The sequence below is a fragment of the Acinonyx jubatus genome, chromosome C1 (assembly GCF_027475565.1).
Source record: "Acinonyx jubatus isolate Ajub_Pintada_27869175 chromosome C1, VMU_Ajub_asm_v1.0, whole genome shotgun sequence".
NCBI lineage: Eukaryota > Metazoa > Chordata > Mammalia > Carnivora > Felidae > Acinonyx > Acinonyx jubatus.
In genome coordinates this window covers 70206856-70234532 of record NC_069381.1, presented here as the reverse complement: position 1 = coordinate 70234532, position 27677 = coordinate 70206856, and the positions used below count along the sequence as shown (strand labels likewise).

The 27677-nt window shown below is 36.9% G+C and overlaps 1 protein-coding gene and 1 non-coding gene across 8 annotated transcripts in view; one reads left to right on the top strand and one right to left on the bottom strand.

Annotated features, from left to right (window-relative positions):
• The window catches only part of SSX2IP (SSX family member 2 interacting protein), a 41659-nt gene extending 15899 nt beyond the window's left edge, over positions 1–25760 (top strand). For 4 of the 7 annotated variants that reach the window (XM_027058736.2, XM_027058737.2, XM_027058738.2 and 1 more), the window contains exons 2-14: positions 3575–3706; positions 4611–4780; positions 5250–5462; positions 7737–7847; positions 9699–9834; positions 11638–11713; positions 11784–11973; positions 15376–15526; positions 17516–17652; positions 17981–18154; positions 20962–21076; positions 21653–21818; positions 24903–25760. In XM_027058736.2, the coding sequence (XP_026914537.1) occupies positions 3664–3706; positions 4611–4780; positions 5250–5462; positions 7737–7847; positions 9699–9834; positions 11638–11713; positions 11784–11973; positions 15376–15526; positions 17516–17652; positions 17981–18154; positions 20962–21076; positions 21653–21818; positions 24903–25077 (1857 nt within the window). In that variant the 5' untranslated portion in view covers positions 3575–3663 and the 3' untranslated portion in view covers positions 25078–25760. Of the gene's footprint in view, positions 1–3574; positions 3707–4610; positions 4781–5206; positions 5463–7736; positions 7848–9698; positions 9835–11637; positions 11714–11783; positions 11974–15375; positions 15527–17515; positions 17653–17980; positions 18155–20961; positions 21077–21652; positions 21819–24902 lie in introns of those variants that run through there. The other 3 variants (XM_027058739.2, XM_053214337.1, XM_053214338.1) reach the window with 3 other exon arrangements.
• Positions 2624–2730, bottom strand: LOC113599733 (U6 spliceosomal RNA). Its single transcript, XR_003420633.1, has one exon. It is a non-coding gene; the product is annotated as a U6 spliceosomal RNA (small nuclear RNA).
• Positions 25761–27677: the final 1917 nt, after the last annotated feature.

The following is a 27677-nucleotide window of genomic DNA, read 5'->3' as shown; positions in this document are numbered from 1 at the left end:
GGTAGAGCTTCAAAGTGGAGTTTTGGTTTTCATTGTGAACATTTAACTAGACCTGAATATTTCACAGTTGGTTGTTTCTGTTATTTTAATTAACAAATTCACTGTCTAAACCTGTAGACAGTGGACAGAGCTACATTCACAGAAGAAGAATAACTGACTTAAATTACAATTTTAAAGAATGGATGTATAGCAAACATTTTGGTGTTTGATCTTTCTGTTATGTATGAAGACAAAAGGTACTTAAGGCAGTATTGTGTCTTATTTAAAAAAAAAAAACAAAACAAAAACAAGAAGGGCTTGGGAAGGTGCCTATTTTCTTCTGATATGATGCCTCCCCTCTATGTAATGATTACAAAGAATTAACCCACTGAAAATTTGTGTTTTTATGAGAATATCTGCCTCCACATTTTCTCAGGATTTGTGTTCAACTTTTATCATTAAGAGCAACAGTGCCTTTTGTTATATAGATTATGGAATCTCCTGTCATTTATCTCAAGCAGTCCAGATCTGTGTCCAGATGATGATGATGGTGATGGTGATGATGACAACTCATAGTAATTATGTGTGTCCCATATGCCGAGTCGTGTGCTAAGTACTTTATGTGCTTGAGCTCACTTAATCCTCAGGGAAAATCATGAAGTAAGCCATTATTATGTCATTTTACCAGTGAGGAAAGTAGGGCTTGGAGAGGTTAAGTAACTTAACCAAAGCAGAGCTGGGCTGGTATATTGTCCCTTAGATCCTGTTTTGTTTATGGCTGCTAGCTCTGAAAGCAAAAAGTGAAATCATTGTCTTTCTTGGTGCAGACCTTTATCCTGCTTATCCTGTTCCTGAAGGCACCCATTTAAGGACAGAGGGAAGTGCAAAATAGTTCAAGGTGCTCTTGCTAAGGCACATGAGTAGAAAAATAGCAAAAATTGGTGCCGGATTGGGTAACCACCTGTATGTGTGTGACATTGTAACACGTAATACAGCACATAACATAATTTGCATTAGTATGTATTATAGGCTGCTGTTATGACCTAGAAATCATCCTTGATTTCTCTTCTGTGTATTTTTAATCCCATCTTCCAAGTCCTGAAGATTCTGTCTCCAAAACACATCGCTAATTTATCTACCTGTGTCTATTTCTGTTCAAGCTGTAATGTAAAAGTGTCTTCTTGCCTGAACTCATGCAGTAGCCTCATATCTTCCAGCCTCCATTATTGCCCACCTGCAATATATTCAGGGGGTAGAGTAGCTGAGGTGATCTTTTTCAAAGCCTAGAGAAGATCCTGTTGATTTACTGCCTAAATGCCTTCCATGGCTTTGCATTGCTACTTTGAGAAAATCTACCTTCCTACCATCTGTCCTTGTGTACTTCAGAGATACTGGCCTTCTTTATGGTTTTCATTCTTACCAAGTTCGTTTCTTCTACCTGGGCTGGAACATCTTGTGGCTGACTGTGTATCATTTAGGTCTCAGTTTAAATGTCAACATTTCGATGCAGCCTTCCTTGATGAATCTAGATACCCCCACTCCAGGACTCTCACGTTACTGTGCTTAGCTTTCTTTATAGTTCTTATCACTCTGTGTTAGGTTAATTTATTGTCTTGTTATCTATTTCTACCCCCCCCCCCCCCCAGAATGTAAACTTGAGAGCAGGGCTTCCCCTGTGCCTAGAAGAGGGTGCCTGGCACACAGTAGCACAATTAAAAATATATTGAATGAATGAAAATTTTCCTCTCATTTCAGTATTACATTATGAATATTTCCATAATCTTAAATATTAAGAACGGGCTGTGAATTCTTTGTTTCATAATCCAGATCCGGCCTTTTATTTGGCTTATTAAAAAATGTTGTTTGGAGTGTAACTTACATCCAGTTAAGTGCACAGATCTTTAGTGTACAACTTGAAGGATTGTACTAATGTGTATACTTGTGCAGCCATCTCGGATCACTGTGGAAAAGGCTCTTTCACATCCTCCTTCCAGCCACTGCCCCTTCCACAGGGTACTTGCATAATTTTCTAATTAGCTTCTAACATTAGGAGATTTCACAAAATTTCATTTGAATTTTTTTATGGTGTAGAAGTATTTATTTCTTCCATTTTTCTTTATAAAAAAGTGGAAATGATGGTAGGCTGAAACTGTTATATGAAAGGTTCTTATACTTAGTCCACTTCATTCATACATATTTCTGGCCTCTCATGTATTTTTTAACCACCCTAACTCCACATGGTTGTGTTTAAAGGTGTTCTGTTGTATAAATGTGTCATTTATTTAACCAGTCTCCTGTGGAACATACAAGCTATTTCTGATTTCAAGAACAACTTGTAGATGAATCCTTGTACAAATCTTTTTTCTTTTACTTGCAGGTTTTTATTTTAATTCCAGTTAGTTAATGTAGAGTGTAATATTGGTTTCAGGTGTAGAATCCAGTGATTATCACTTAAATACAATGCTCAGTGCTCATCAGAAGTGCCCTTCTTAATGTCCATTACCCATCTAGCCCATCCCCCCACCCACCTCCCTCCATCGCCCTCATTTTGTCCTCTGTAGTTAAGAGTCTTTTTTTCCTTTTATGCCTCTCTCTCTTTTTTCTCCCCTCATGTTAATCTGTTTTGTTTCTTAAATTCCACATAAAAAATATGGAATGTTTCACAAATTTGTGTGTCATCCTTGCACAGGGGCCATGCTAATCTTCTCTGTATTGTTCCAATTTTTGTATATGTGCTGTTGAAATGAGCATAAATCATTATTTTATCAGGGTAAAACTTTACAAGTAATTTTTCTAGGTCAAAATGTGTTTTCATTTTTAAGATTTGGTACATATTGACAAATTGCTGGTAGTTGTATAAATTGATGTGATCTTTGTGGCGAGCAGTGTATGGGAGTATGCTTTTTTCTACATCTGTGCCACCATTGGGAATTGCAATTAAATTTTTTTTTTTTTGCTAATATAGTTAGTAAAAACAAAAAAATGAGAATGCTATCTAAGAAGTTTTTCTTTCTCTTATCTGTATAAATGCTTTGTACTTTATCTTAGAGAATATAATATAGAAATATCTATTAGTACAACAATGCTGTACCTAGATTTATATTCTGAGTCAAATCATGTACTGTGTACTTCGTATATGAAAAAATATGAATACTTTACTAGAACTCTTTATTCCTGATTCTTTTTTTTTAATTAAAAAAAAATTTTTTTTATGTTTATTTAGTTTTGAGAGAGAGGCAGACAGTGTGTGAATTGGGGAAGGGCAGAGAGAGAGAGGGAGACACAGAATCCGAAGCAAGCTCCAGGCTCTGAGCTGTCAGCACAGAGCCCGACACGGGGCTCGAACTCATGAACCGTGCAATCATAACCTGAGCCAAAGTTGGATGCATAACCAACTGAGCCACCCAGGCATCCCTCTTTACTCCTGATTCTTAAACACACATACACACACGTGCATACATGGACACAGATTATCATTCTGCTCTACCATGGGAGTGCAGGAGTAAATAATGCAAAATCCTTCTTTTTACACATTGATTTTATATTTGCTTTTATTTTTGGTTAAATGCTGTTATTTTATGATTTGCTTTTTAAGGAGATGCCTACATAGAAGAGTGACAGCAGCTGGACTGAATGTTTCACTGCTGAACTGGTTCCTCAGGTATCCTGGCTCTGGTGATTGCTATGGGAGAGTGGATGACTGTTACAGATCCAGATCTGTCTTCAGGTACCTGAGTCTAAAATAAGTATAAACTAAATCAGTAATTGTAAAGGTGGATTTTTAAATGAAACTGTAAAATGATTTACCACAGATATTGAAGATGTGACTAGAGAGAGACATAAATAATTGTAAAATATCTAAATTTTTATTTTGAGAAAAATTATCTGGGAAAGCTAAGAATTGTGCCATACTTAGGTGGGGTTAAATGCCTTTGACGGATGATGAGTTTGATTGTTACTATTTTTGAGAGAAACGTTTATGCATTTGAAATGAGTTTATTGGCTACTTCAGTACACTTTGATTTATTCCTTTAATATATAAACTTTGACATAGGTGGTTTTTTTCTGTTATTTTTATAAATCTGAAATAGTATAAACTAAGAATCTATTGTATCTTAACATGCCTCCTAAGGGCACTTGATAGTTGTATCTTTTTGAAAAAAAAGTACAGTTGACTCTTGAATAACATGGATTTGAGCTTTGTGGGTCCACTTATACAAGAATTTTTTTTGATAAATGTACCATGCTGCATATTTATTTTCTCTTATGATTTTTTAAATAACACTTTTTTTTCTCTAGTTTCCTTTTTTGGAAGAATACAGTATATAATACACGTAACATACAAAATATGTGTTAACTGCTTATGTTATTCGTAAGGCTTCTGGTCAACAGTAGGCTATTAGTAGTTAAATTTTGGTGAATCAGAAGTTATATACAGATTTTTCAGCTGTGTTGGAAGTCAGTGCAGTGTTCAAGGGTCAATTTTGTGTAGTTTTCTTACAAAAACCAGCTTTGTCTGAATTTGAAAATTTTTAAAAATATTTATAGAATTCAACATCTTTGGTAACGGAGATAGTTTTCTTTGCATGTGTTTTATAAATTGTTTAAGTAAATACCTTTTATTCTTTCAGAAAGCAAAAATATCTGTCAATATACCTCAGAAACAAAGATGTCTCCATCAAGTTTATACTCACAGCAAGTGCTATGTTCTTCAATACCTTCATCAAAAAATGTGCACAGTTTTTTCAGTGCCTTCTGCACAGAGGAGAATATTGAACAAAGTGTTTCATATCTTGATCAGGTAAAAAAAAAATGTTTTGTGAGAAGAATAGCATAAATCATGTTATATAATAGAACATATCGAAGTTATGAGAAAAACACTTGTTAAGCACATGTATGTTGTTATGTATCGGCCTGGGACGTAAACACACTAGAAATGCAGAGAACCACCGTGATCATCTAGTCTGGATACATGGTAAATGTTTTTGTCAGGAGCAGGTTGGCCTGCACATCACCCTAGGGGCTCTTCCACTTGGAGTCTCTCCCTTATTTTACTGATGCAGAAACCTGAGTGCCTTGCTCCAGGATACAGGCAATTGCAGAGCAGAGGCTAAAAGAGCCCAGTTCTCTCTGTTCTTTGTCCTTTGGGATACTTACAGTTTTCTTAACTCAGGGTAGTTTTTATGATTTCTCAGAAAATATTTCTGTCTTTTGTTTCTATACTTAGTTGTCTGATAACCAACTTTGAGGAAAACATTTTCTCCTACCAGGAATTGACTACTTTCGGTTTTCCTTCATTATATGAAGAATCCAAAGGTAAAGACACAAAGAGAGAATTAAATATAGTTGCTGTTTTAAATTGTATGAATGAGCTACTTGTACTTCAGCGGAAGAACCTTCTAGCTCAGGAAAATGTAGAAACACAGAATCTGAAACTGGGAAGTGATATGGACCATCTGCAGAACTGCTATGCAAAACTTAAGGTAGAAATTGCATGTCAACCTGTATTTCAATAAGGCAGATGTCTCATAAGCTAAGCCAAATGATAACAATGTTTTCTCTTTAATATTTTTAGGTCTCTGTACATCCTACGGTGCCTACAGGCTAGAGATTATTTTGACAGGGGAGCTGTGGTGGGCTGGAGGGGGTAGTTGGTATACCCTCCAGGTTATAAAAAGGCTGTGAGTTGTGGATAGTACTTTAATTTTAATCAGAGAGGCCTATGGAAGGTCTTATGAATTAGAGTGACTCAGAGTTGTAAGCCTAAGAAGGCAGTAATTCTGCATTAAAACTTTTTATATCTGGATAACCTTGGCTGAGTGTTTTTTAAGTAGACAGTGAATAATCGTGCAATGATATTGATAACCGGGGGCTGTTTACCCTTTCCCCTAAGGAGTGGTCGCTTATTAGGACAGCCCAGAGTAGAGAGCGTTTTCCAGGAAGTCTTCTAATTCAGGGTTTGACCCGGGCCAAAATCAGGTATTTCTCTGTGGACAGAAATGTGTTCAGTGGCAAAAGTTGCTGATCTCTCCTAGTATATGATTCATTCAATTTGTTGAGGAGAATTTATTGAGTATTTTGTGTGCTAGGGTCAATGGGTTTACAGAGGAGTGAACCCCAGTCCCTGCTCTCAAGGAGATTGTAGTCCAGTGGAAGGCGATACATGGAACTAAGATTATTTGCGTCATTAATTGTTCTTGGAGGTAAAAGGAGGCTTCACAGAGACTTAACACTGATCTCAGGTTTGAGGAATAAGTAGAAATTTGCTAATGTTTGGAAAAGACATTCTAGGCAGAGGGTGCAACCTGTTTAAAGCATAGAGGTATGAGAGAGGATTTTACTTTTAGGAAACAGATAGTAGCCCTGTAGGAGCTGAACTATATGATTATGATGAAGACGGATAGGTGAGGCTGGGACCCAGGCGTCAGATGATGTGAGTGCATTGTGCAGAAACCTGGAGGCACCAAGGAACGTAAGCAAGAGAAGGCATCGTGGGCATCATGTAGAGATACCAGTCTGGCAGTAGGGTGGAGAAATTATGGGAGAAGTGTAGATTTGTGTTTGGGGTGGAAGTAGGGAGCCTAGAAGGCATGGTGGAAAGGACAGCTGTTAGCAGGCCTTAGCAGCTGCTAAGGCCAGAAAGGTTTTGCCAGTGGAGATGGTAAAAGGGAGATGTTAAGCAAACTTAGGAGGTAAAATGGGTAGAATTCTATGAAAAATTGAATTTGGGGAGTAAAGAGAGTCATGAATTAAGATACCAGCCAGGTCTCTGTCAACTTTACAGAGGATGATGCTATGATTTACTGAATTAAGTGGTATAGCAGGGGGGTGTACAGATTTGCAGGGATGATAGTGAGTTCAGGTAAAGCACTGATAATTACTCAGAGTGAATCTGATTTGACATATGTGGGACATGTCAACTGGCCCAGTGCCTTTAAGTTCAGCCATTCCAAATGGTCTGGCATGATAGGAAGCTTTCAGCACTCCAGAGAAGAAGGTGCCAAAAATTCTGACAGCCTTAGTTATCCAAGTTGTATTCCTAAATTTTATAAATTCCTAAATCATCTTGAGATCCATTGTTAAAGAGATTGTGCAAGTTGTCATTTATGGTCACTTATGCCATAAGTTGAGTGGGTTTTCTATTTTATAAGGATAAGAGGCTTTTAAAAATATTCCAGTGGTCTCATGCAGAACTTGGCACGTTTCCTCACGGAATGTGTGGAATGAATTCAAAGTGAGCATCTTATCCCATACTGATTCCAGCAATGCTGCCGTTCCTCTCTGGAGAAAATCTTCAGAGGTTCCCACTTGCAAGGGAGAACTAGTATTGTGCTGAGCCTCACTTTTTTTGACCTGAAGGGTTGCTGCTTGCTTGGTCACCCATCTTCTTTAGACTTAGCTCCAAATCACTTTGGTTCTTTCTCAAAGAGTGTGCTGTAGCCATGTTACAAAGTACTAAAAGGAAATTTTAAAAGTGTCCAGTGGCAGCATCACTTGAATAAGTGAAGAGCCTTTCAAGGGATCCGCTTTGAAACTCTTTTGTCAGATACATACAACATTTTGGAATTTAAATAAATTTATAACTTTATAGTATTGTTTGAGAATAATTGTTTTAACTAAACATTTTGTGTGCCATTGAACTGCAGTTTTAGCTAACGAACCCTAGTATGTGTACATTGTTTATACTGTTCTTCTAAAAATTCATTTGCTCTGAGTCCTGTGTTAATTTTAATCAGGATTGCATGTGGATGTTTTAGGAACAACTGGAAACCTCCAGGAGAGAAATGATTGGGCTTCAGGAAAGAGACAGACAATTACAGTGCAAGAACCGGAATTTGCATCAGCTACTGAAAAATGAAAAAGATGAAGTGAGTTGTCAGTTATTGAAGACAAAGTTTGAGTGATTTTTTTTTTCTTCTTTGATTTGAGGTGACCATAACGGCTACCTTAAAACAAGAATCATTAATTCATCCTTTGTCAAATTGGTATGGTGGACCTCTTTCTACACCACTGCAGCATATTTAACTGAGGTCAGGAACTCTCTGTGTCATCCCTGCTCCAAGAGGATTCATTTGGTTTAGTGTAGTGGTCCATAGCTTGTGACAGCCAGTGTCCTGTAATGTCTGCCTGGACTCAAATGCATTGATATTTTTTCCGAGGGGCAGGGGTGCTTTCAATGCAGATCTTTTATTCTCTGCTATATCTCTGTTTAATATCTGGCATCCCTCTTCTTTATCTTAAATCCATTATTCATACAGTCAAGCAGTTACTTGACTAAATGGACACAAGAGTTATTGTTGTGTTTTTTTTTTTAATTTTTTTTAACGTTTTTTTTTTTATTTATTTTTGAGACAGAGAGAGACAGAGCATGAACGGGGGAGGGGCAGAGAGAGAGGGAGACACAGAATTGGAAGCAGGCTCCAGGCTCTGAGCCATCAGCCCAGAGCCCGACACGGGGCTCGAACTCACGGACCGCGAGATCGTGACCTGAACTGAAGTCGGACGCCTAACCGACTGAGCCACCCAGGCGCCCCAAGAGTTATTGGTTTTTAAAAAAAAAGGAATTCACATTTAAAAATCTTATTTCTGATTGCTAATGATACCATAATTATAATCTCACTTCTGCTATAGTGGTTACTTAGTATTTAGATCTATAGAGTTCATGCATTTGAAGATATTTTTTAATTTATATATGAAGAAACCATTATGTTCTTACTGCTCTGCAGTTTTTGATCCCTGACCACTTGATAACTGTAAAAATACAATATTTTCAGTGTTGTGTATGTTTTTTTAAACTATAATTAAGGACTTCTAAGGGAGCGTATTTCTTTAATGACCTTATAGTGATTTAGACAGATTTTATCATATTTGACTGGTAATATATTCCGTTAGTGGATAATGAAATATCTTAGTTAAACTGCAAGATTTGAGTTTATTTGAGTTTATCTTGAGTTATTTCCCAGAAAAATGTTGACTTGATGTGCTGATTACACTTAAGTGGTTTGAATGTAGTTAGTCTTTAGTAAGGATTGAGTTAAACGTGATCATCTTCACCGGAGATTAAAAATGTTATTATAGAATAGAACATGCTTTCTATCAAGGGTTGCCTGAGAAACCATAGTAGATCTAAACATTGAACAGTAGGGCATGGCATATCGTGGGTACTCAGCAAATACTTGAACTGGATTCTGTCTGCTATTTGGGCTTACTCTAATTTGAGAACTGTTTGTGATCAGATAAATGAACCTGTTTAAAAACAAAACAAAAAAATAAACCTGTTTACATGCTGTGATGTGCTATGGCTAATTTGTCACAGATTTATAGGGAATAAAGTGGTTCAAGTAAGTAAGGAAGTCACTACAAATGATCAATTGATTCTTGTTTCAGGTGAAGCTCTGATCACTTTAATACTTCTGTAAGAGTTTCTGGCTTCTAAATGATCAGACTCTAAATGTAGAGTAAAAAGGGTAGAAAAAGATAATTTCGAAAGTTAGGAGTTCTGGAAGTTTCAGAATTAAACAATAAAAACTTTGTGGTTCACTTAATGATACTTTTCAAAGTGATTTCCAGTGGTTATTGAGAAGAAAGAATAATCCTAGAGTAAACTATTTTATGAGGAGGTGAATGCTAGGACTTCTATTCTCTTTTGAATTTATAAATTTTAACTGGGCGATTGTCAATCATAAAGGGACTCATTTGATGGAAAATGCTTTTTTCAGGTACAAAAATTACAAAATATCATTGCAAGTAGAGCTACTCAATATAATCATGATATGAAGAGAAAAGAACGTGAATATAATAAATTAAAGGAGCGTCTGCATCAACTTGTTATGAACAAGAAGGATAAAAAAATAGGTAAGAAACAACTGGCTGAGATAGAGCAAAGTAAATGCATAAGCTAATATGCTAAGAAAGAAATGTGAATAGATGGAGCACAACACCCCATGAAGTGTTATTTTTATGCTTTATGCATAAAATGTCTCTAGACGGTATATATCCACATAAACTAGAAATTGAGACAACTCGTTAGTGAAAAGTAAATAATTTTGCTTTGCTTCCTTAGTTGCATATAAGAATTACATATTTTTTTAATATGGCAGTTGTGGTTCCATAGGGAAAAAACTAAGCCAGAGGATATTCTAATCTTCTATAGCAAAGAACTGATAATATGAAAAGGCAAGATGAGTTTCTGAGTATCAAAAAAAGTATATGATTTTAGAAATAACTTCGCAAGATTATTCTTCACATCAAATCATCTATGTCATTTCCTTTAAATGTAGCTGTGCATTTTTGAAGCAGCTGGTCTAAAGAAGGGACTGTGGACATTATGCTTTTGTTTGTGCCTACGTTTTTTTTTTTTTTCCTTTGTAGTGTTACTCTTATGAAAGTTAATTTACAGCTTACGTCATCCAAGCATAATTTCAGGTACATGACATAGATTACAAAGTAGAACCATGCACACAAAAGTCGAGCTACACGCAAGGTTTTACTGGCCTGGTGAGATGCAGAACAGGAAATGTGTGCATTGATTTATCGAAGAGTGGTTCCCACGTGGGCTGCAGGTTGTCCTCTAACCTGCACGCTACAGTAATACCCTAAACCGTGGTTTCGGAAACGGAGCTCAGTTGGACTTGCTGACACAACAGCTGATGAGCAGATGTCCCAAGCTGTCACATGGTGGGCCATGTCCGCTGTCAGCAGGCAGCTCACTATTGACTCAGTTATTCAGCTATCTTATTTTAAACATTACTGAAAATTGGAAGTGGGGTAAGCTATTAAGACAAGGTGGGAAATCTTTAGGTAATCAAACTTAAACTTCACTGGTTAACCTCATGTTCATCCGTGAATTAAATAAAGAGCAAGATGAAATGCCGGAAGTATGAAGTGTACTAATAAGAGAAGTTTATTGAAGATTTAACTCTGGTAACAGAGCTCTTATTTGGTGGGAATCTGGCTGTCTCCTAGTCCAAACCTACCTGGAAGTGGTATTTCATAATGATTTTATCAAGCTAAAACTACAGTAACTTATTGTCATCTTCTTTCCTTCTTATGCGAACTGCTTCCGTCTCCCCCTAGGATAGAAGAGAAATTAATACTGTCAGGGGCTTTGGCTCCTTTGATGATGATGACAACGCAGGGCTTGGCAGACTTATTCTATAAAGATTCTAATAGTAAAAGTTTGTGGAGTCAGTGGCCTTTTGTCACAGCTATTCATCCCTGCACTTGTGGTGTAAGAGTATATAAACAAACGGTGTGGCTGTGTTGTAATAAAACTTTATTTCAAAAATCAGGCATCTGGCCTGCAGGCCATAGTTTGCCAACCCCGAAGATAAAATTAATAATGATAATATATTTATCAAGTACTTTAAGTGTTTTAACAACATCTTTTACTCTTCACAACAACTCTTTGGTATATATTTTCATTATTCCCACTGTATTGATGAAGAAACAGGCTTAGCAGGTAAATAACTTGTCAAGATCTCAGTGTTTATCAGTAATGGAGAACTGGAACTTGAAATCCTGGACTTTCTGAGCCCAAATCCTAATCTGCACCAGGTTGACTTAGGTCTCCAGTATGTATATAGTGTGTTAGGGTTTTATACACTTAAACATATGTATGTTAAGAATTGGTTTTGTTTTGCATGTTCATGTTTGTAGCTATGGAAGTTTTAAATTATGTGGGGAGAGCTGATGGAAAAAGAGGCTCCTGGAGGACGGGTAAAACTGAGGCCAGGTAAGTTCCAATTTAAATTGATACATTTCATCAGACTTTTCTTTCTATAACTGCATTTTCATGCTGACAGTTTCTTTCTCAGGAATGAAGATGAAATGTATAAAATTCTCTTGAATGATTATGAATATCGTCAGAAACAAATCCTAATGGAAAATGCTGAACTTAAGAAGGTTCTTCAGCAAATGAAAAAGGAAATGATTTCTCTTCTTTCTCCCCAAAAGCAGAAACCTAGAGAAAGAGCAGATGATAGTACAGGAACTGTAAGTGGCTCTTTCCTCTCTAATACAGTTTTGGATTGCTAAGTCGAACAATTAAAACATTAGATAGGTATTCCCAGTGGGGGACATTACTGATGTTTTGGACAGGACACTCACTGCTGTACTACCCCCAATCACTGTGACAACCCAAAAAATTGTCCGATATGTTTCTAGACATGCCCTGGGAAATGAGGGAGATGATTTTCCAAGGACTTGATCTGTGCCCAAAACACTGTGTTAAGCTCTTTATGAGCATTGTCTCGTTTCATTCTTATAATTTGATGCTTTTCATATTATAATTATCCCCCATTTTATAGCTGAGGAAACTGAGGCACCTTAGTCTAATTAACCTAGTATCACACAGGACAAAATCAGGATTTAAATCCCAGTCTGCCTTACCCCAGAGTTCATGTTTTTAAGTACTGTGCTGAATATCCTCTAAATAGTTTAGTTTAGGTGTTATGTATTTAAGCATGCTTTGCTTTCCAGAGAGTGAAACATTTATTAACTTTGGGAACCAGCTAATCATTCAGTCCATAAATTTGCTGTCTGGTCCCTGGAAAGAAAAAGCTAAAAGGACTTTGACTTTTTCCTTTGTCTTAGTTGGGGCTGTTATAACAAACTACCATGGACTGGGTGGTTAAAAACAACAGAAATTTATTTTTTACAGTTCTGGAGCCGGGAAGTTCAAAATCTAGGTGCCCATAGGGCCAGTGTCTGTGAGAGATGTCTTCCAGGTTGCAGATTGCTGACTCCTTGTACCCTCACGTGCCCAGAAACAGGAGGATTGCTCACCAGAATACCTTTGTAGGGGCACTCCTCCCATTCGCGAGGGCTCTACTTTTCATGGCCTAATCACTTCCCAGAGGCCCCACCTCCGCATACCCACACATTGGGTGTTAGGATTTCAACACAGATTTGAGAGAACACATTCAGTCCATTGCATTCTTCAGAAGCTCTTCTGGGGAGAAGGGGCATGTAGAAAAGTAACTGTTACACTTGTTAAGAGCTATAATAGGGTGGTGCAGTGTGTAGAACAAAGCAAGTGAGGCAGTCAAGGAAGGCATCAGAGAGCAAGTGAATTTGAGTTGGTTCTTAAAAATAAGTAGGTGTATGTTTTGGGAGGAGAAAGCATGTGATGCAAGGGGAATGATACGTGCAGAGGTCTGAAAGAACAAGTCACATCATGGTGAAAACTTCTTTTAACTTAATTGCTTTCCATGTTTAAATTCCGGATTCTACCAAGTGACTAAAATCTGAAAATAGCAATGTTGATGGAAAATGCTAATTGTCAGCAAGTCCATCAGAACTTGTTTTTAAACCTACATTTGGGGACTGTTTACTTTGTGGTGTCACAGATCAGTCCTGCTGATAAGCCTACCCTCTTCTACCTCTTTTTTCTTTCTTTTTTAAAAAAATCATTATCTGAGGCACCTGGGTGCCTCAGTCATTAAACATCTGATTTCAGCTCAGGTCATGATCTCACAGTTCATAAGTTCGAGCCTTGATTCATTCTCTCTCTCTCTCTCTCTCTCTCTCTCTTTTCTGCCCCTCCTGGGATGCTCTTTCTCTCTCTCTGCCCCTCGCTCACTTGCACACATGCGTGTTCTCTCTCTCTCTCTCTCTCTCTCTCTCTCTCTCTCTCAGAAAAGAAAAAAACAATCATTACCTAGATGTTCTTTTTAAACTCTCCAGTTTGGGACCTTCTTGACCTTTATATTGAGTTAGCCTTTTCTCTCAAAGTCTATCACTTTTTGGTTCGTTGTGAAAATCCACAAATGCCTTCCCAGAGCTAGCATAGTTTCTGTTACTCCTGTAGTTTCTTCAGGTTTTGGCCCAACCTTTACAAACAGTACCAGCTTTCAGTCAGCAAGAGTAAGTAGTAAATCAAGGAGACCTTCCTCAGATATTTAAATTTCCCTCTCCTCACCACTACTCATCCAGTGGGTTAGTATCCTGTGTAATTCTTAATAATGCAAATGTTTAAGTTTGGAGAAGTACCCTTAATTAAGTATATTTCTTGGTTTTAAAAGGTCTGTTTTTCTAGATCTTTTTTCTCTTATAATTTAAATCAGTCCTTTTAAGGATTTTGGAGCATTTTAGTAAGGGAGTAAGGTATAACCTTAGAATGCCTAGGTAGCCTTCAGGTTTCACTTATTAGTTATTTTCTTACTTAATTGTAGCCAAAATATATACCCAAGATTCAAGGTAACTTTTTATTTTCATTTTGTGGTTTTAGCATTTAATTTAGTCTGGGGAGTGTAAAGCGATTATTATTATTAATGTTTTAAGTAATGGATTTATAGTATTCTGGTATGCTTTAACACATAGAAGGTATAGCTTCTTGGGAGAATTACTGGCAAGTAGCTCCAGAGGATTGATTGGCAAGAAGCAGAGTCATAGTGAGCTCCACGCTGGGCCCTTCCCCAGCCTGCTTCCTCTGGGAGACCTTGACTTTGGCAGCCATTGCTGACCTCACACTATTGATACAGCTCTCCACACTGAGTCACTCGCTCATTCCTGCTGCATCTGCATGCAGGAACAGCCTAACCAGCATTTCTTCTCATCTTCTATGTTTTTTCTTTTTTTCCCCCAGCAAGATATTTACTGTTCAGTTTAGTAAAGTACATCTCTGTCCACTTTCTTGGATGTTAATAATAAAATAGGACCATGCAGATTGTTATGCAGACATATATATACCTGCATATATATATATATAATATATGTATATATACCTGCACATTATATACATATTATTATTGTCTAATAATATGTATTATTGTTTATGTAGCTATAGATTATTTCGATATATTTTAATACTGTTTTCCTATGTTCTTTATCCTGCTTTGATTCTGTGTGATCATATGTCCGTGGTTGCTGTATTTTCCTATGATTAATGTGCTGGTAGAGTGAAAAGGAAAATAATCTCTGGTCTTATTTTTTAAAAGTTATATGAAAAAAATAGGATTCACAGTTACTTTGTAGATAACTTCACTGGTTTATTTATTTAAACAGCCTAGGACTGGAGATAAGTTGATCTAACTTCAGATCTCCATTCTGCCTCTTGGCTGTGTGATATCGGGCAGTGTGTCTACTTCTGAAAGCCTCATTTTTCCCACATTATAACATGATTTGAGGGTTAATTAACATATGAGAGCATCTAACACAGCACTGGACAAGTAATGAATAACTTCCTCACACAGCTCCTTGACTCTCATCACTAGATTCAAATTCACATTTGAAGAGACTTGAATTGGACAATTTCTATCTTAAATGTTAGGTCACATATGCTTAAGATATGGTGCAGAAATGATTTTGATAAGGATCTCTGATAATTACTACTGCCTGAGTATCTAGAGCCATTTTAAGATACTGGTCTTTCCCTTTCACCTCTCTCACTTGTAGGTTATCTCTGATGCTGAGGAAGATGCTGGGGAACTGAGTAGGGAGAGTATGTGGGACCTTTCCTGTGAAACTGTGAGAGAGCAGCTTACCAACAGCATCAGAAAACAGTGGAGAATTTTGAAAAGTCATGTAGAAAAGCTTGATAACCAAGGTAACTTACTGCCTCAATGCATGCAAAGTGAGTTGACACTCAGCTCTTAATTTCAGTCACTTAGAAAGCCACGTTATGGGCTCAGCTGTGAAGTACTCGAACTCAGTTTGGTAGTTTGATAATCAAGCTTCTATCTACTTCTAGACGTGAGGTTTGAACCCCACTGAGAAAATACTTTGCCTTCAGAGTGAATCTTTCTCTGAGTGCAGTATACAGTTGAATGAAGCGAACTGAGTGTCTTACTAAATCTTGGAAATTAAGAATTATTAATCACGATGTGGTATAAATATAAACCTGTTGCTTATTATTTCTAGATACTTGCATACTTCTAGGTTCCTAATTTATTTTTAAATTATTTTCAAGATAATAGAGGTTTAAAGTATCAATTAGGAAGTATATAAAGTAGAATATTCAGGTTTCTGTTCCCTGTAGCTAACACTCAACAGTTTGGTGCATATCTTTCTTGATTTTTCTGTAGGCATTTACAAAATTTATTTAAAAATATATAAAAAAACAGGACACCTGGGTGGTTCAGTCATTTGAGCGTCCAACTCTTGATTTCGACTTAGGTCATGATCCCAGGATTGTGGGATCAAGCCCTTGTGTTGGGCTTCTCTTGTGCTCTCCCTCTTTAAATAAATAAATAAATAAATAAGCAAGCAAACAAACACATGAAAAAAAATATATATATGAAAAACAAAAGCCGAATACTAGGTATTCTTTCTACACTTTTTTTCACTTAAGAGTGTATGTATTATTTTAGACACCATTTCCTGTCACCGTAGATAGTATAAATTTACATTGATGAATGTATTCTTTTTTTTTAATAAAAAATTTATTTTTTTTAATTTTTTTTTTAACATTTATTTATTTTTGAGACAGAGAGAGAGAGCATGAACAGGGGAGGGTCAGAGAAAGAGGGAGACGCAGGATCTGAAACAGGCTCCAGGCTCTGAGCTGTCAGCACAGAGCCCGACGCGGGGCTCGAACTCACGGACCGTGAGATCATGACCTGAGCCGAAGTCGGACGCTTAACCGACTGAGCCACCCAGGCGCCCCTGATGAATGTATTCTTAACATTTTATATTTTTTGAAGTTTGCATGCTTCTAAATCAAGAAAATTAAGGTTTCTGCTCAGTAAATGAAGTCTGTTGAAAGAAAATTTATTCTAAATGTCAGAAGTCATAAACTCACTGCCAGTTGTCTTTAGTAGTAAAGACTAATCAACAAAATTCTGTACCAAAATTAATTTACATGAGATTTTGTTGATTTCAGTCCCAGTCTATTAGTAAATAGCAAGTATATTTGGACTTTTTATTTGTTGAATTTAATACTGGAGAGCAAGATTTGTAGTGCTGCATTGATCTTTGAAGAAGTGTTGAAAGTAGTTTATGAATTTGTTAATTATTTTTCTCCTCTGTGAATATAGGTTGTCCATTTTTAATTCGGACATAATCTTGAATAAATACAGATTACAAATTAAATGTTCATAGTAGAACTAGTAAAGATATCATTTGAGTCCAAAAAATAGTATGAATTTGTAGTTGTCCTGAATCCTTTATAGTTGCTTTGCTTTTTAAATTTTTTCATGGTGGTAAAATACCATAAATTCAATTTTATTATTATAGCTTATGAAATTTTTAGAGGGCAAAGGGAGTAGGTACCTTTTAGAAAACCTGTTGAGATTCTAGAAAAATTCTGAGAGCTTTTTTTTTTTAATTTTTTTAACATTTACTTTTGAGAGAGAGAGAGAGAGAGAGCGAGCATGCACCAGGTGGGGGAGGGGCAGAGAGAGAGGGAGACACAGAATCCTAAGCAGCCTCCAGGCTCTGACCTGTCAGCACAGAGCCCAGTGTGGGGCTCGAACGCACCAACTGTGAGATCATGACCTGAGTTAAAGTCGGACTCTTAACTGACTGAGCAACCCAGGCGCCCCATAAACTGAGTGGAGGCTGTAAAACCTATGTCAAATTACTGGTTTTATGTTAGTTTCAAAGGTACACTTAGAAGGTTTCAATGATGAAGACGTAATCTCACGACAAGACCACGAACAAGAAACTGAAAAACTCGAGTTGGAAATTCAACAGTGTAAAGAAATGATTAAAACTCAGCAGCAGCTTTTACAGGTAAATGTGAGTTACCTTTTAAAGCTGTTTTCCCCTGTAAAGGGCCAGGATTTTACTGAATCTTACTAGATTTTTATTCCTTTATTTCAGAAGATATGTAGTATTTGACATTTTTCTGCTTTAAACTAAGTTCTGGGCTTACTAACAGGGACGTTACGTACCATTCCTGAGGCGGGGCTTTGCCAAGTGGAAAATGAGAGTCCTCCATTGACTTGGCTGATTCTTCATCATTTCTGTCCTTCCCCAAAAGTTTGACCTGCCGTCCCTTGCTTTAACTTGGGGTGCCGCGGGGATCTTCTGGAACTTACTATGTTTTAAAATTTAATAGCAGCAGCTTGCTACTGCATGTGATGATGACACCACTTCATTGCTTCGAGACTGCTACTTGTTGGAAGAAAAGGAGCGCCTCAAGGAAGAGTGGTCCCTATTTAGAGAGCAAAAAAAGAATTTTGAAAAGGAAAGACGAAGCTTTACAGAAGCGGCTATCCGCCTAGGATTGGAGGTATCTTAAACAATTAGCTTTCCTTGTAGAGCTTTTGCAAGTTCTGGGGAGGCCCGGCAGAATGTATCGAAGTTCTGCCTTTCATTGTTTTTTTGCCATCCAGTTGTTCCCTAAAGTATTTCACCAGCGATCTTATAAATAACAAACTGGAAAGGATTGTAAGCATGTGAACTGTTATAGAAGGGTGTCGTTTTGCCTTTACCAGATTTGGGAATTGAAACTTTTCTTTTTAGAAAACTCTAAGCATCCGTTATCCCCTTCTGGTTGGCTTTCTACTGGTCAGTGTTTAGCTTCACACAGGAGATCTCTCTGGGACATTTGTTATCTTCCCACTGTCCGTGGGCATCAAAAAGCAGTACAAAAGTTCTCCCTCTCCCCCTCACCCGGGGATGTGTGCATACACCTTCTACAGCTTGCTTTTTGACTTAACGATATAAACCTACATATTTCCCTTTCAAAAGTTACACAAGTAATGTGTGAACATGGTTTAAAAAATAACTCCTACAAAAAACCACAAACTGAACAAATGTCCTCCATTCTTACCACCAGTTTCATTCCTCAGAAGTCACCACTGTTTGAACTTCGTAATTCTTCTGAGAAGTACTGTTTTAACCTTAGTGTATTTCAGCCTTTGTTTTCTTGATAACAATCTATTGATTCCCGGCTATGAAGGATAAGGAATGTAGTGTCCTTACCGCAACTCCCATCTATGCTGTTCCTCATCTCTATATATGACTTCTTCATACATACTTCATACTTTTTTAAAACCACTTTTAAAAAATGGTTTCTTTTGGTTGACTTTTTTAAATAATATGTTTGATGCTTCCATTTCACGTGTGCTTGACTTGAGGCAGTACCATATCCCCGCAATGAAAGATGAAGACATTCTTGTACTTACCCTTGTTCCCCTTCTCTTGCCCTTCTACTTCCCAAGTTTTGTCTATGGTTATTATTTCTCATCGTTGGGTGTTACCACATTTGTCCTCTGCCCTACGGTGTAATCCAGGTGTATGTACTTTAAGGTTGAGACTTAAAAATGGAAAGAACATTGATGACATCATGATTCTGTAAATATTATTCATTCTGTAACCTACTAATATGTTTGATCACATAGAAAATACTCTATGTTAATAAGACTTTGCCACCTTGGAGAGAATCTTTCGTGTACCACTGTGTAGTGAATCTTTTGACTTTCTTTATAGCTTAGGATTTCCTGAATCACATTCAATTTGTAGCTCACACTATCTACTTTCTTGGGTTCCTTTTTCAATTTGCTGTATTAGCTTCTTGAGTAATTTTTTTGTAAGTATTGTGTGAGTAAAAAATATTCTGAATTCTGGGATATCCAAAAATGCACTCATAGGTGATTGGTTTGGCTGCATATAGAATTCAGTTTCCCATTGTTCCATTTCTTCTGCTGTTTGGTTTTGCAAATAAGCAGCCCGATTATCATATAACCTACAGGCAATACTTTGTAGATATCCTGTGCTTTATTTTTTTCCTTCTCTTCTTCTTTTCTCCTTTTTATATTCTTAAAGTTCCAAAATTTTATGAGGATACATCTAGGTAATTTAGCCTGAAGACACTGCATTTCTTCAATTTGGAATATTTTCTTTGATTCTGTATTTTTTCCCTTGCATTCTCAAACATTTCTATTAGACAAATGGTTGGCCTTCTGACTACATCCATAGATTGACTTTATGTCCTGAATTTAAGGGTATTCTCTCACCTTTATCTTGTACATCACCAACCTGATATTCAGCACCATCAGTTTTAACTCTTCATTTCATCCAAGGAGTTTTTATTTTAGAATTTATCTTTCAAGTCTTTGGTGTCCTCATTTTTTTTCTTTTTGTAGAGCATTATATTATTTTACAGGTGTTCATAAGTCTGGTCATTTGTGTTAGAATATTTTTTCAAAAGGCTCTTGAACTGTTACCTATAGTCAGGTCTCTTTATGTTGGCTCTTTTTCTTTCATGCTCTTCGTTTTCTTCAAATGTCTGGGGACGCATGATTTTGTATTAGTGTTTATGAATGAAAGATATATGCTGTTTAGCTGACATGGGTTTCCTCCACACTTGTGAAAATTGATCTTATCAATAGCTAGAAAATAAAATCCGTTTGCACCAGCATTTTCTCCTGTCTTACAGGAACCTTTTTCTGAATCCCTGTATCCGTCCTGTTCCGGGAGATCCTCTAGCTACTTTTTGTACCACTCCCAGTTCTCTGCAGGACAGTCTGTCTGCCTCTGGTCAGTGGGGCCAGTGAAGGATGGGAAGGAAGCACGAGAGACCTGAGGGATGAGGGAGAATTGAGGATTATCATTGGCTGTTGGGAAGGGGAAGGTCTGACGTGTGCCCTCTTGTGGTTTAGTGGTGGTGGCTCCTGGTGCTGGTAGATGGTTGGAGGCTGAGAGCGATGCCTGGTGAGGTCATAGCTTCTTTTTCTCACGTGATTAATTTACAGTGGGTATTTTTCTGTCATTTGTAATTTTATACTTACAATGTTCTGTGTGTTCAAAAATTCTAATGTGCTATCTTTTTTTTTGCATTATCCATTTGAATTTATTTAAAATAGATGTGAAAATAACAGTTGGTTTTTAGGTGAGATGGGTAAATTTTTATTTTTTAAATATGATTTTCTTAAGTGAAGTTTTTCTTAGTTTTTTAGGTTAATTCATTTGACTTACAAAATATAGGTGGTAGCCAGAAAGCAAACACCAGCAGCTACAGAAATCATGGGAAGTGGCACCGGTGTGAATGTTGAAATACTGATCAGTATTTCTTTGGTTTGCTTGTTATGACAGAGAAAGGCATTTGAAGAAGAAAGAGCCAGTTGGTTAAAGCAACAGTTTTTAAATATGACTACCTTTGACCACCAGAACTCAGAAAATGTGAAACTTTTCAGTGCCTTCTCAGGAAGTGAGTACTCCATTAACCCTTTAATCTGAAAATGCATGTCAATAAAATACTGTAAATTATTAATATAAAACTTTGGGGATCACCAAATACTTAAAAAAAATTTTTTTTTAGTTTATTTTGAGAAACACACAGCGTTAGTAGGGGAGGGGCAGAGAGGGAGGGAGGGAGGGAGGGAGGGAGAGAGAGAGAGAGAGAGAGAGAGAGAGAGAGAGGGAGGGAGGGAATCCCAAGCAGGTTCTGCACCATCAACGCACAGCCCAATGTGGGGCATAAACTCACAAAACCGCAAGATCGTGACCTGAGCCGAAAGCAAGTCAGGCACTTAACCACCTGAGCCATCCAGGCACCCCTGGAGATCACCAAATATTTTTAAAACTAAATCCTTCTAGATGTTTATGGAATATGTGTAAGAGATGGCAAGATTAGCAAGACTAGAGTCAAGGGCTCGAGTGAACACCCACATTAACTTGTTCTATCTCACACCTCACTACCCTTCAGGTGATCATAGTTAATTACCTTCACTATATTTGATACCTCACCATAGGGACTGCCTTTTTTTCTTCTTTCTTTTAACAGGTTCTGATCGGGACAGTCTTACAATGCACTCAAGGCCACGGCAAAAGAAGCCTCAGAATATGTCTAACGGGTCTCCAGTTTGCACATCTAAACTTACGAAGTCTCTTCCCGCTTCTCCTTCTACTTCAGACTTTTGCCAGACACGTTCCTGTGCATCTGAACATAGGTATTGGTCTATGGGTGATCTTTACACATATCTGTACCATTGCTAGAGTTGCACTGCTGCGGGAAAGGTGGCATATCTATAGTGTTAGCAACAATAGTGGCTTTGGAGAGGAATTTAGTAGATTGATTCATTCTACAAGTATTTATTGGGTAGCCATTATATAAGGACAGTGTTAGGTGCTGGGAATGCAGTAGCAAACAAAGTAGATCCTGGTCCCTGTCTTCTGGGAGCTGAAAAATTTGTTCCCTATCCCCAGGAAACCCACATACTTCTATTACCTGATGCATTTTCGTATTTTTCTCTGTCTCAAATTGTTAAATCATATTCTCAGGTATAATATCAATATTCTACCTCAGAGCCTGTTCCAAGATTAAGTAGATAGAACATTCCTAGCGACAGAGGAATAGCAAAGAACAAAGGGATACCTTGGAAAGTGTGGTGGTGATCTTTCCTTTTTAACCAAAGCAGAGGACAGTGGCATGAGGACGTGCCAGTTTGGTAGGTGCCCCAGAAAGCAGGGGCACACTTGCCTGTGGTAGTGAGATACTGGTGTGGAGCTAAGTGTTGAAGAAGCCTACTAGCCCTTGGACCAAGAATTGTTAAATAAATGAATTTCAGAACAAAAATATGAAGGTTAAAAAGGATAAGACACTGTACATATTGTTGAGTTATAAAAGGTTTAAGACTCTAAATATTGAGGGGCAAAAAAGAGCCTGGGGAAGAGTCCTCCAGGCAAGTGTAGAGACCTCTGAGGTGTAGGACACTGGTGTGTTTGTGGAGGGCAAGTGTTGTTAGCTAGCAAGACCAAGAGGTAGGAGGTAGTTAATAGTGGGAGGTAGGCAAGGATCACATCCTATAAGGCCCTGGGTGAGTAGGGTTAAAAAGTTTATTATGCAAGAGTTCAAATATATACCAATGTAGAGAGAATAAGGTCATGGTGCCCTTTATAGCCATCACCCGGCTTCAACAATTACCAACTTATGACCGTGTTGTTCATACATAACCCCACTCTGCTGCCCCCATACACATACACACACCTGGCAGTTCATTTGTAAGGTTTTTTTGTTGCTGTTTTTGTTTTTGTTTTTGAGAGGGAGCACGCATGAGAGCAGGGGAGAGGGGCAGAGGGAAAGAATCTTAAGCAGGCTCCACCCTCAGCACGGAGCCCAACACGGGACTTGATCCCACAACCCTGGGATCATAACTTAAGCCAAAATCACAAGTCAGACATCACGAGTTAGACGCTCAACTGACTGATCCACCCAGGTGCCCCTCATTTGTAAAGTATTTCAATCTCTATTTGTAGGTCAGATACTGTTCTAAGGGCAAGAGATAAAGCATTGGAGATTTGTAAGCAGTGGAAAAGATATGTTTTGAAAAGATGACTGTTTAATGTTTGGAAAACAGACTGTAGGAGTGAGTCCTGTAGGTCAGGAGATGCAGTTAGGAGACATTAATGGAGTCAAGGTGAGGTGACGGTAGTTTAGACAAGGGTCATAACATGAAGGTAGAAATGACTGGATTTGGGATATATTTTGCTTTTCAGCCAACAGATTGACTAATGGGGGGAGTATCGGAAGTGAAAGTTGAATTTACAATCAAAAGATACTGTAAGTTCAGAGTATTTTCTTATACGGAGTGTTATTAAACTCCCAAATTTGACCAATTAGAGTGCTCTATGTAAATAACACAAATTCTAGTCGCCATTTTCAAATAATACATTCTATATCTGAGAGAGAACATAGCATTTGTCTTGGTTATTTTTATGTATCTAAAATTCTTTTAAATCCAATTTTTAGTTATGAAATATTTGACATAACATTCCTTGAAGACATTATTTTGTGTTTAGTAAAGATAAGTCCAACATTTAGTACCTATATAATAGGGCGTTATGAGATTTCAGTGATGATACATATAAAGCATTTAAAACAGTACTTGGTCCATTATAAGCCCTCAGCAGGCTATAAACATAAAAATATATGTAAATATAAATGGTTTATAAAAGTACTTTTCTGTTTCATATATTCCAAGGGCTACACTAAACAACATCAGTGGCATAGAAATAGAACTTTGGAGCATCAAGAAGCTCCATTGAGCTATTAATATTTGTGGTTACTGGCCTCTGAATATAAAACACAGAAAAGAGTTGTGTAACTAGTTTCAGCTCCTGAAGCACCTTAGATCTAGGTTTGTAATAAGATGATTGCCACATCGAGGTTGAGTTAGTAAACCAAAGTCTCAAAAAATGCACATTTAGGGGGAAAAAAAACCCTTTTTTGGGGAAAAAAGATACTCAGTTGATAAAAATATATTTGTTGGCTTAACCCCTTAGATTCGAAAGTAATCATTTAACCAGCTATTTTTGTTTAGAGATGGTCACAGAGCATAGCTCTCAGATTGTGTCATTGAAGGGTAGCAGCTGTGTCCACATTCAGAACCTAAGAGTGTTATTCCCTGACACTTACAATTAATTCAGCACTGGTGTATGCACTTAATGTGTGTTAACTCAGTTCCATCCAACCCTGTGAGATAGATACTATTATTATTTCCATTTTACAACTGAGGAAGCTGAAGAAACAGTGACATAGTAAGTGGTTCAGCTGGTGTATGGACCTACACCATCTGACTTCAGAGTCTGGACTCCTTACTACTTTTGTAGGCACTCATTAAATAGCTGTGTGGGTAAATGGGTGGGTAGAGGAAAACTTGCGTGTACAAATGGATATGTATATAAAAAAAACAGATTACAAAATAGTGGCAGGAAGATGGGGACATGGAGGGACATTGGCTTTCAAAGCCCACATGTCCTGTATCTGACTTAGGCATTAGTTGGGTAGAGCGCTTCAGAGTAAACCAAAGAGATAAATAAAATAAGTGGGTAAACAGAAAAATAATACATGGATAGATACGATAAAAGTGATAAATTAGGCCATTTTGAAACATTTCTTTGTTCCCTATCTGTGTATCTTCACAATTGACTTAGCATCGGACAAGGGAGCAATCTGACTTTAGACATTCAAGCCTAGCTTAAGTATAAAAGAAAGAGGAGATGGTTATTAAGATCTGCCTTTCTTTTCCTAATAGTTCAGTCAACGTACTGAATATAACTCCTGAAGAAACTAAACCAAATCAGGTTGGAAGAGAATGTGCAAATCAGAAGTGGAGCATGGCATCGAGACCTGAGTCACAGGAAGGTTGCTATAGTGGGTGCTCCTTGACCTACACCAACTCCCATGTAGAAAAAGATGACTTACCTTAGACGTGTGGACTGGAACTGTTTTCATTAACACGTTCATCAGATTTCACATCTAAGTTGAAACAGAGTGTGTCATAAAGTCAGTCATCTCTACTAATTTAAGGTGGTCTGAGTTTGTTTGGACTTTCCTGTTCCTCCCCCAAAGAGCTAAAATGTTAAATCTATTTAAAAGGATATAAAAGCTTTGGATAATGTATTTTTAGTAACAGAAGCATCTGGTTCTGTGAATAAAGGAATGTATATGTTTGGTCGAAAACAGAAGCACTAGAATGAGTTTCCTCTTATAGGTATTAAAAATAGCACTTTTAGGAAACTGATTATTGTAAATGTTTAATTTTGTCTCCTATATAGTTGGCATTGGAAGTTTAGCCTTTACTTGAATGTATACTGTAGATTTTTAACAAAGCAAGTTCTATATTTATTATGTTTAGTGTGATTTGAAATTTCCTCTTTCATATGTTTTAAATAAAGTGAAATTTATGTATGTTTTGTACATAGATATACATGATTATGTTAAGAGGCTTTAAGATTTAAAGATTTTACACATCCATAATTATAGTATTTCATGCCAATAAAATTTTTTTAGTGGTATTCTGTTTACAGATGTATTAGAGCCATTGCCACATTATGTTTAAGAATTTTTTGAATGCATCTGAGCAATAAATACTCAAAAGCTGTTCCATGAAGCTGACTTCTTCAGATAATTAACATTACTGACATTACATTTTTGAGATTTCTACAGCAGTAGACTTTTATATATGTAGGATATTATAATTTTTCAAAGGACTTTTGATTATAGGATAACAGAGGCAAGATAAAAGTACCCTTGAATAAAACAAGTTAAGAATATCGGTTTAAGATACGTGGGATGATAGAAGATATTTAAGATATCAGAATGGTGATCTTCTCTTTACTAGATGGGGACTAGCACTGCAACATCTGTACCAGCTCGGGCTCTGTATAGTTGCCAGTAATTTTTAAATAATTTTTCAATGGAGTATTTGCCACTAATGATAAATCTGACAATGTAAAAAGCATCAGATTTTATCCAGATATAATACTCTGGATGAACTTGTGTCATCTCATTTCCAGAACTGATTGCATGTTTCTTCTTGTTATCGATGATAATAAATGTAGGCCCAGGTTCTTTCCCAGAATTTGTATCAAAAAGCTTCAGTGCCTAACCCTGTTTGTCTTTGTACATAGAAGCCTATACAGATCCCAGTTCTAGCTAGATATTGTAAAGCTTATCTGCCTTCCCATTTTCTAGTAGTTCAACCACTTATATACACTCACCCTGTTAGGGGTGTTCCATTTAAATCCATCATGCTAAGAAAAGAAAAAGTCTTATTTTTGTCATCGTTCACTAGATCTAAGAGTTTGTGTAGCAACCATTTTTTCAGGGCTGATAGAATATCTTCTAAGACAGCGAAACTGCTTGTAACACAATAGCCACATTTATAGTCTCAAAAAACTGGCTCTTAAAAAGCAAAGCAGTCACTGCCTTCTGTTCGATGCATGGTCACTTCTTCACAGTTTAAAATATTAGAAATGATACAAAATTTCTGAGATTGTACCATATTCCAAAGGAGGAAACAACAGATTTTTTTTTTTAACTATTGAGCAATAATATGATCAAAGAAAGGCAATCAAATTTAGAAATAGTCATTGATCAAGTCATTTATCAAGACTTATTTATTTCCTATCATTAAATAGTCATTTATCAAGAATTTTTTTGGCAGGAGTTTCCATGATCTACTTTGCCAGGAAAGAACATTTTAATTTTTAAAATAAATCTTACTGCAGAGAATAATGCACTTGACAAAAATGGATTTCTACAAAGCAGCATCTATTTTTTGTTCTGTTTCCATTCTAAGCTGGTTGAATTCTCATATTGGAAGGAACAATCTCTTGAGACTTATTTTGAAATAAAAGGTGTAAAAGAAACAGTAAAATGAAAGCCAGGTTCCTTACGTTTTTAATAAAAATCTGCATAGATCTGCTAGACATTGTAGCTTTTACCGAACAGCATCAGTTTTTGCTTCACTGTAAATTGCAACTCCCAGCGATTCCCAATCACGCTTAACTTCCCCGATGATTGGAATGCCTTCTGTGTTGGAAAACTCCTGACTTCACACATACAACTCCTAGAATTTTGTTTCCCTTCCCCTTCTATAGGTATTTGCAAGGTACTAATAATTCAACTATGCTTTGGTCTTACATTAAGCCATGATTACATGATAGCACCACAGGGAGCCTCAGCTTCAAAGTCCTCCTGATAAATGTTTTCTTGTTCATCACTATGTAACTGAAATCTTGTTTGTTTTTACATGGCATATCCATTTTGAATTTTCAAAGGACAAAAACGGTAAAGAAAATTTAAGAGAAAAATTTTATTTCCTACTCAAACTTTTGTATCTTGAATTTATGATGATGAGAAATTTAGAAGAATCATAGCAGAAAATTAAGATTAAAATTTAACTTAATAAGTAGGTTTTTTGTTTTCTTGTTTTGCTTTGTTTGTTGAAGCAATGTATTAAAATGTTTAGATGCACAGAATAGTCCACAGCAAATTGTTTTCCTTCTGGTGCAATTAAAAACAG